Below are 10,439 nucleotides of genomic sequence, written 5' to 3'. Positions count from 1 at the left end.
AGTATGAGTACATACATCGAGATTGCGATAGCTCCATGCGGGAAGACCTTCGAGATTCCAAGATGTCGAGATTGCTATAACCAAGAGTCTGAATCCATCAGCGAGCACGGTGGCGACATAAAAGTTTTGGTGTGATGAAAATATAAGCGTAAGGCGGTTAGGGTTTTTTTTTAGTTTCAGATTATATATATATATATATATATATATATATATATATATATATATATATATATATATCTTTACTATATTATTAAACATATTGCTTGTTTCTTGAAATTTAAGAGGTACAACACCTACTGCCTCGTGAACAACTTATTATCCAATACAGCTACACTCATGAATCGTTTACGGAACGGAATTACTTTGGGAATAAATTCCTAGACTCACAATCGCTCACTAAAACCCTAAATCACCCTAAATCAGTCGTCTTCATCGAGAAACCCTAAATCACAATTACCTCATGTTACCATGACCCTTCTTACGCATCTGTTACCACCACCATCTTGAATCTGGGTTTCATGTCGGCCTCCTCTCCATCAGTGATCGTAGCCTCTCCATGATTATCGCATAAACCTCCACTGTGATCAAGAAGAGAAGAAGTCATTTTTGCGTTTGGTTCATCAGGTCTGTTTATTTACCGATTTTATACTTTTGCTTTAGGGCAAACTGAAGCATATCATCTCTCATCCCTATCTCACTCGATCTATGCCTCTGGAAGAACCATCGTACCACCTCCATTCTTTATCCAAGTCTCTGGTAAAACAACTTCCTTTTCATCTCTTATATTGAACAAATTACAACAATATTTCATTTTCATCTCTTGTGACAACCCGAAATTTCTAACTTGTACATCCTTCATTTTTATCAAAGTTAGCCTCGTTTTGCGATTTTGTAATTAAGTTGTGGGTCTATATGAGTGTTCTAGGCTTAGTAAAACCTAGATATGAGTCTTAGAAAGGGTTAGAATATGTGTAGCATCAATAAATCGGGCCAAACACACCCAGCATGGTGTGTGCGGCCGCACACCCGAGTGTGCGGCCAGCCAGCCGCACACAGCCAGCCGTACACCCTCCCAGCCGCACACCCAACCCTATATATTGGAGGAGACCCCCCTCATTCACTCTTTTCCCCTCTTAGCTGCACACTACCTTCTCTCTCTAGAAACTTCATCCAAGAACACTCTAAGGGCCTCAAAAACGTGAAGTACTCCATCATTCAGCTTGTTATACTGGTAAGACACCTTAATCTAAGACTAAAAATCTTTATGTTCTTCGTGTTCTTCATCACTTGAAGGTGTACGGCCGCACACCTTCATAAGGTGGCCGTAGACACCTTAAAGGTCTCCAAAGTGAAGAGTTTGGCCTTCATTCACTAGTAGGACTTGGAATTAGCACTAGAACACCTCAAAATCGACATTTCGGGCACAAATGAGGAGTGTACGGTCGCACACTCCTGTGTACGGCCGCACACACCCTCTGTACGGCCGTACACTCTTGTGTGCAACCGCACACACATGCTAACCGCACACACTGGCCGTACACCCGGCCGCACACAAATAAAAGTCGAGTTTGGTGGCCTTACACTCAAATCTAAGGCCCTACACTCATTTAGGGACCTCAATAGGTGTTTGTAACACTTAATTCTAAGTGTTTCCATGTCCCTAAGGTGTGTCCATGTGTCTATTAGTGGTTATATACCCTAAGTGTATTCATATATGTGTTATTACATGTTAAACTAGGATCCGGTTGTGCTCACGACTTCATTCGACACCCAACGATCCTATATCAATCTTTCTTTCGAGTTACTCACTTCAGGTGAGTTCATACCCCTTAATCAACCTTTGAAATGATTTTAAATGCTTTTATGGGGGGGGGGGGGAATACAAGTTGAACTATTAAGTTATTATATCAATCACATGTGATTAATAACTGTCAATCAAATAGATTTTTGTATGTTAAACTGTTTTATTCAGCTAAAGGTTATCATATATTACTTTCAAATCTCTTTTAGAGTACTATAATCTCTTTTTAAATTACTAAACTTTTATCAAAGTATTTTAAAACTTATATTCTTGTTAGATTCATGTCTATATAAATATAGTTATATAAGTAGGGTTTGAAGGACTTAGGACTGATAGCCCGCTTTATTTCCTGTTCCTTGTTTGGTTGTGGACTTAGAGTATCCGATTATTTGACCGAGTGTCGTTGAAGTCCTAGTTATATATTATGTATATTTGTTTAGATATTAAAACTCTTACTCTAGTTCAACGCCTTTGGGTAGCAAAGGTACCTAGATAACCTCTCAAGTAAACTATAATAGGTATAGTTTAGAAATCAACAATAACTTTTATGAGGAGAAACTAGCTATATCAATATTCTAAAACATGTACTTTTAGTAAAAAGAAACGTATATAGCAATCAAAACACGAGATACATCCTCATGACGCGGATTTCACCGTTGTCGAGTTGGTAACCAGAGTCTCCTGGAGGGAGAGCGGACATTGTGTGTATAGATCTATACGGGACAGACCATCCCACATCCTGACTGCTAGCTACAGTCCCGGCCGACCAAGCCAAGAGGTGACAAATGTCACATTTATTTCGACGTCAGCAGATCGTCATGTTTACATCCGTCAATCAGTATGATTACGAGTATCTTCACATTTACCTTATAATTCATGGCCTTAAGGTAATTAGTACCATGGTAGTTTCTACATATAAAACTACGGTACTATAATATTTTCCCTAATACATTAAACTTAGAACGTTTTTGACATAAAACGATAATGTAAAACTATATTTTGATAATGATAGTAACATTTGGGAAAAATGCTCTTTAAACACAAAACAGTCGGGTCTTGGTAGAAGACTGCTTTTAGTAGAGAAACTCGTTCTTTAAACACAAAACAGTCGGGTCTTGGTAGAAGACTACTTTTATTAGAAAATATAGGATTTTCTGGAAGGAATTCAAATACTCTATAAACTTTATGAGATTATTTTGAGGAAAAACATGTATTTATATCAATGTCATTAAAATACTTATGAACTCACCAGCATTAAAAATGTTGATCCTCTCTTTCAAAATAACTTGTATTCTCAGGTCGTCGGTAGACAGGTACACTCCGGGAGCTTTTGCGAAGTCAGCCTTGTACCGAGCTGCATCTTATGCTATTCTCTATATCTACTTTTGATGTTGTTGTTGAATGTAACCTATGTAAAAACTTATACTATTAATGCAATGGTTGTTGTACTTTGATTACTATATTGCATGTGTTGTGATACTTGACATGACGTCCTCCACCCCAGAACGTTTCCGTCGTTCCGGTTTTGGGGCGTGACATCTCTATTCTCGGGCTTGAAGGAAAAATCCCTGTTCTTTCTCGCCAATTGACCAAGATTTCTTGATACTGGTTTAAAAATCAATGAAGTACTTTTTGCTAATAATTTCCAAACAGAAAAAAGCCACCCATAACAAACTGATTCACACACCATCGCCACCAGACATGCATCACCCGCTTCTACCTGATTCACACACCATTCACTGGAAACCCTTCTTTTCGGTTCAAAATCCTAAAGATTTGGGTTTGGATTTTCAATTGGTTTCCTTCAAGAAAGGTTTGTTGTTAAATTTATTACTGAATTGTGACAATTTTGCATTTTCCTCTGACTTCCAGATGCTTATCCTTACAAATCTCCATCCATCGAGTTACGAGTTTCTCACATGCCAAGATGCTAAAAGAGGAGTACTCATTTTAAGTGAAGTAGTTATTTCTATTTCTGTGAGTGGTGGAAGAGATCTTTCTGTGAGTCTATTTCTATTTCTTTATGAGTGCATATGTTATTAACTTACTATAATAATTATCAATCATTTAATAATAATAATATTTGTTTCTACTTGTAGTTGTACTTGACAGATCTTTCTACAAGAGATAGCTTATTGGTATGCACAAAGGAACATCCTATTCAATAATTAGCATTAGATGATGATGGAATTTGGGTAGCAACAACAGATTCCTCTGTGGACAGATGGCCTTCTGAACACTTGAACCCTGAAAAACTGTTTCAAAGAGGTGGTTCCTTTCTTGCTGGAAATTTGTCTTTTTCAAGGGCAAGAGCTTCTTTAGAAGGATCTACCCCAATGAGTTTTCTTTTTTGTGTTTATGTTGATCCATACCTCTTTACATAATCTAACTCATGTAATTCATGTGTAGGTTCCTGTGTATAAATCTCCCACCTTAACTATTGATGGAATTCCAGGTATAGTTCAACATGAAATATTGAACAATAGAAGACATGTCCTCACCAAAGTAATGTTAATAATCTTAATCTTTTGCCTTTTTCTTTTTAACATTTTTTACAAAAGAACACTTTTCATTTTTTTTTCTTGAAGAACTTGAAACTGATGGTGTGAAGTGTCAATTTGATAGGATAATGGTGGTTTTGTGAAGCTTTGGGAAATCACTAAAGGTGTTGTGATTGAAGACTATGGACAGGTTTCATTTGAAGAGAAAAAGGAACAACTATTTGAGATGGTATGTATGAATATAGATCTTTATATATATATATATATATATATATATATATATATATATATATATATATATATATATATATATATAATCTTCATCTGTTCCCATTTTGATTTTATATATTATTTTCCAGGTCAGCATTCCTGCATGGTTTACTGTAGATACTAGGCTTGGAAGCTTGTCTATTCATTTAGATATCCCTCAGTGTTTTTCTGCAGAAATGTATGCTGCTGACCTCAGCATCACTCAAAAATCTGAAGATGACAAGGTGCACACATTGGATTTGAATTAAATAATGAAAAACATCATTGACCACTTACAAATTACAATCTCTTTGATCTTTGCAGATTAATTTAGGTCGAGAAACCCTGAAAGGACTATTGGCTCCTTATTTTTCCAAGAAAAAAGTTAGATTCATATCCCAACCTTCAGTCAATGGAGAAGCTCCAATCAAAGATATATCTTCCAAAAACATTCCACTTTCAAGACCTGAAGCAGATGTTCAAAGTGATTCCAGAGTTTACCCTCCATTTCAATTCTCAATTGCTTCTCCTCCTTCAATTATTACTGAGAGTTCTCAAAATGGAATATAGAGGAAGAAAATTGCTCATCTTGATGGAATTGAAGATGATGATTTCCCTCGTAGGGTTTTAGATGCTGTTTTGCATAATCGGATGCCACCAAGAGAACATACCAAGTAAGTAGTTACTTTTTATCTCATACATTTTAAATATTATAGTATTTATAAAGTAAAGATGCTCATTCAAGTTTCTTTGCTTTTTCAGATGCAGTTTTTATCTACATCCATTTGAAGGTTCAACTGCTCAGATCTTGACACAAGGGAAGCTGAGTGCACCTCGGATTTTAAGAATGCATAAGGTGCGATATATTACTACAATCACCATACTATGAGTTTTTAATTTTTTTTATTTTTGTTGCAGGTTGTTAATTATGTTGTGGAGAAGATGGTTCTGGACAAGTCATCAGATACTTTGATTAGTGATGGAGCTTTTGCTCCTGGATTGAAGCCATGGAAGCTTAAGCCTTGTATAGAGATCTTGTGCAATAATCAGGCATGTTCATGAGTTTATTCATAATGATTATTTTATTTAATTGGGTAAAATTTGAAGTACAATGTCTTAATAAATAAAAAAAAGTTAAAACTGATCTTTTGTATGCAGGTGTTAGCACCTGAAATGAGCTTAGCCACTATTCGAACTTACATATGGAAAAAGTTTGAGGATCTTGTTCTCAACTACAGGATTGTGTCAGGAAAATGAATCAATAGGTATGTTGTGGGTCCCACATGTGGCTTTGGAGGCCTCCAAAAATGTGTGGGAGTTGTTATACAAAATTAAATTTCGGATTTTGTATTTTGACTTTTTGACTACGAGAGCTGTTGACTTCAGAGAAAAGAAGAGTGAATAATGGAAGAAACCAACTCTCTTGTAAAGAGCTTTTGCTGGTTGCCGAGTTAATTTCATAAGGCTTTGTATAATTTTATTATTTGATGGGGGTTAATTTTATGAAAAGCAACAATGTTTAGTTGTTTTTTCTCGGTTGTATTTCCCCCATTTTTTGTAATTTTTTTATTAATTCACTTTGTTATTATTTTTTGTCTTTCATTTGTACGTTATGTGTTCATTGTTTGTTGTATTTATGGATTTATTGATGATATTGATTTTGGTACAGAAAGGCATATGGTTAATATGCTATGAATATACTTTTGATATTCAGTTATCACTTAAGACCAATGCAATTATATTATAGCAAGGAATGTTTAATAATGATTTAAGTCGATATTCATCAGTATGATGAGATAGTTTTATGTATGGAAACTGTCTTTATTAGGTTGTTGTCAATCTTTAATCGATAACCCCACTTTGTTGGTAGGGGATGAAATGACCTTACATGGAATGATCTTGTCCCAATCAAGATTAGTGTTATGTTGTAAAGACATAAATTGCCACAAACTGATAAAATATATGTATGCATTGTATTCGATGTGATTTTTTTTCATTTCTAATTTATTCCTTCAAATAACATATTGACTTGCACTAAATGTTATAATATCCATCACAAAAAATATAAAAAATCATTGGAATTGTAAATTTAAAATATTAAGAAGCAATGGGTGTTAAGTCAGGTTCTAATGCATAATAAAATTTAATGATAAATAGGTGAACATTAATTGAAATATAACTATTAGTTCGTCAACAAACTAATAGTAAACTGGCTTTGACGAAAAAAAATGAACATTAATCGAAAGTTAACTGATCCTCCTGATCGCTTTGATGCTTATTCGTGTGAAAAACAATATCATTTTTTGCTTGCTCTCCCCCATTAGAGGTACGTATTTAAAATTGTTTTTTTAAGTGAAAGAAAAACCAAACATTTTTTTTGAGAATTGGGTAGGTTAAAACAAAACCGCCATTTAGTAATTGGTTTTAATATATGTATTCCGGTTTTTCTAAAATAACCAAATCGGTCTTAACACCGTTTCTAATTAAATTTTATTTCAAACAAACCGAAATTATAACCGAATCTGGTTTAAAAAAATGATTTTAAAAAATAAAAATCGGTTCAAAATCGATATAAAAAATAAATCGTCTGTATAAACTAATTTCTGAAAAAATTATTCGTACCCGTCGCTTAGCGCGGGTAAACGGCTAGTGTGTATATATATATATATATATATATATATATATATATATATATATATATATATATATATATATATATATATATATGGGCTTTATAGAAGTTTTGAAGGAGTCCATTTGAGCCTTTGAGGTTTCTTTTGAATTAATGATTTAAATTTTTTGATACTTGATGAGGTTTGATGATAGGATTTGTTAAATTTGGATCCGCGTTATTACTGTTTGAGTTTTATTTCCATTAAAAGAATAAAAAGATTATCTGCAAAAACAATTTGGTTGATTTAGAATTCAGTTTATCAAATTTGCACCGTAAAAGGAGAATATCCTAACTCATACTTTATCTCTTTATTCTTAAAAAAAAAACTAGTTTTTCAAATGATATATGTCTACTGGTATTATAATGCATAAAAGCAGGAGGGGCCATGGCCCCTCCTGGCCCCTATGAGCCTCCGCCATTGGCATTATGTCAAACCAACAACAAATATTTGGTAAAAAGGATAAATAAGATAGCTAAAATATTTTATTCATTATATCAGTCTGTTATTTCTATGTCAACAAATATATATGAAAAAGGACCTTAACCACTTGTGAGATGGTAATGCCAAACTCTTTAAGCCTATCGATATTAAACCAAATTTTGGGTTACAATTAAAAGAGGGTTTCAATTCTAGATGATTCAAGGCTTATTTACTCAGATTTATAGTTTTCTTACAAATTATAAATACAAAATATTTCAAAATATGTATCATACACTCCATATTGTCATTCAAAAATCCAATTTAACTTGAAAGTCTATTATTTTGTTGATTTTTAGATTTAAAAACTCTTTTATATAAAATATTCTTAATTTTGATCCCACGAAGATATAACTGTAAAATTATGTTAGAAAAATGACATCACATGTCATAAAAATGGTCCATAAAGATTTTCCGGTGAATAAAAAAATTCCGACTTTTTATATATTTTATTTTTTCTTTTGTAAATTGTAAAGGTTTTCCAATTAAAATATAATAAAGTATAACCTAAACTCAAATCTCCCCACCCCTTCGCGCTACAACACCACACACGAACATTGTTGATTTAATTTGCATAAAATTGCACTAAAATGAAACACACTTTACTATAACTAGCATTATAGGCAATATATTATATCATATTAACCATAATACCGACATACTTCATTTACTCGCTACGTGAAATAAAAGGAATATTAACAACTTAAGTAATAAAGTAGATACTATTACCTAAAATTCATAAAATATATACAATTCACCAAAATTTCTCAATAGTAAAAAAAATGCCCAAAAGATATGGTAATTTATGTGATATACAAAGAAAGATTGGCTAGCATCTTATAGAATATGTGGGTAAATCTAAAGTTACGCTCAACATTTGTGTGCTAAACTTCATTATATGTATTTGTTTGGAGTTTGGTCTCGTCACCTTCTTCATTTGTAGAAATTTAATTTAAATTATAAATTAGTGTTAGAAAGTAATAACTTGATAAACAAATGATTATATGCTTTTTTATTGTCAAGGTTTAAAATGCTATGAAAATTGGTTTAGGATGTTGTAAAGTCAAAAACTGGTTTAAAATTCTTAACATAAAAAACTGCTTAAAATGTTGTTAAAATTGGTTTAAAATGTTGTCAAAACATGATTACAAAGCTGTCAAAAATTGCTTTAGAATGCTGTTAAAAACTAAAATTTTAATACCGTCATAAACAGTTTAAGGAGCTGTGAATACTGGAATTTTAATGCTGTCAAAAAAATGTTTAAAATGTTGTAAAAAAATGCTTAAATTGCTGTTAAAATGGAATTTTAATGTTGTGAAAACATGATTAAATTGTTATCCAGAAAATATAAATGTTCTAAATCATCGATTGAAGATAGTGACAAATGTTGCTTAATCATCTACAAAACTCACACCTTAAATTTTAAAAGTGGCAAATCTCATGAATAAAGCTTTGTGCATCAGTGTTCTTGCTTTCATATTTGCACTAATGATCCAGAAATTCTTAAACCTTTGGTCTTTCACCAAAAGACCCATTTTGATCAGCAACTATTTAAAAAAGAAGTCAATGCAAATTTGTTATGATCAACTCCAAATCGAAATCAAATATTAATACATCAAAGGATGCCTTAGTTGAAAATAAATTTCATGTTAAATTCTCTAATTTTTTGTTTTCTAAGCACTATTATACAAAAGAATTTCTCTTTGACATTTTATCGAACGCCTTTAGGACACTCCCTAAATCATCACCTTCAACATATCATCACCAGAAAATATCCATATTAAATACATTAACATCAAATCCATTAGAAATTATGCTTGAATAGAATAGTCATAATCCCTATAAAATGTCAGCTAACTGATTAGGCTTAAATTACCTCAAAGTATTAAACACAAGCTTCTTAGCCAGACTTCCCACCATTCCTACCATCGACCAGCTCAAGCAAAAGCCCCAAAACCTTAAAGAAATTCATTTAAGTTAATTTATATATACCTAGAGTTAGAATCGATATGACCTTTAATACATAATCACATCAGAAATTGAAAGAAATGTTGATGGATCGGTGAAAATTCAAATAAAGTTGACACAATTGAGCAAAAATTGAAACAAATATACCTGGTCGTCGATTGCAATCACTCAAATCAAATCACTAAAATCGATTAGCGAATCGAAAGAAATATAGATGAACATTGTGATTTGTGGACCTATTAAGAAACATAATCAAACCTAAAAATGGAAGAAGAAACAGTGGTCGGATTACACACATAGAGAAACAGTAGTCGGATAACACACATATGCAATTTGAAATTCTAAACGGACTCGCTCCTTTTAGGTAGGTATTAATTACGTATTAATGAAAATAAATAGAAAACAAAATACACTTGCTAAAAATAAATCGATAATACAACTGCTTGATCAATTTAAATCGAGAATACAACTTGTGCATTAAAACTCATTTTCTCCTTAATTTATAAAAAAAAAAAGCAAAAAAAAACAAAAACACCCCAAAATGACAAGTGGAAATTATTTAATTATAAATTACCACAAATTGACATTTGTCAAATTGAAGGAGAACATGTCATGTGGCAAAAAAGTTCTTTATTTATTAGGGAGAATTCCATATATATACATGTTATATAATACTTAAAATTATATTGTGTTTATTCTAGAGGGCATGATTAAAAGTTTTAGCATCGTCAAAATAATGGAACGTTGCAACAAGGTGCTTTAATTTTC

General features: G+C 32.5%; 1 protein-coding gene and 1 long non-coding RNA gene across 2 annotated transcripts; one reads left to right on the top strand and one right to left on the bottom strand.

The window, feature by feature from the left end:
• Positions 1 to 3,921: 3,921 nt before the first annotated feature.
• Positions 3,922 to 5,591, top strand: LOC145166717 (uncharacterized). Its single transcript, XM_079085743.1, has 7 exons — positions 3,922 to 4,069; positions 4,211 to 4,256; positions 4,427 to 4,531; positions 4,662 to 4,796; positions 4,876 to 5,225; positions 5,314 to 5,407; positions 5,470 to 5,591. Exons 2-5 carry the CDS (start codon positions 4,245 to 4,247, stop codon positions 5,119 to 5,121), a joined length of 498 nt encoding a protein of 165 aa, XP_078941869.1. The 5' UTR covers positions 3,922 to 4,069; positions 4,211 to 4,244; the 3' UTR covers positions 5,122 to 5,225; positions 5,314 to 5,407; positions 5,470 to 5,591.
• A 3,835-nt stretch (positions 5,592 to 9,426) lies between these two features.
• On the bottom strand, positions 9,427 to 10,109 carry LOC145162678 (uncharacterized). The gene is made up of 2 exons (XR_013739242.1): positions 9,819 to 10,109; positions 9,427 to 9,660 (listed from the first exon to the last, which is right to left on the bottom strand). It is a non-coding gene; the product is annotated as an uncharacterized LOC145162678 (long non-coding RNA).
• Positions 10,110 to 10,439: the final 330 nt, after the last annotated feature.

The sequence above is a fragment of the Lactuca virosa genome, chromosome 3 (genome assembly GCF_052849685.1).
Source record: "Lactuca virosa cultivar CGN04683 chromosome 3, Lactuca_virosa_CGN04683_v6, whole genome shotgun sequence".
Lineage (NCBI taxonomy): Eukaryota > Viridiplantae > Streptophyta > Magnoliopsida > Asterales > Asteraceae > Lactuca > Lactuca virosa.
The sequence above is the reverse complement of the archived record's forward strand: the minus strand, read 5'-3'. Positions and strand labels throughout refer to the sequence as shown.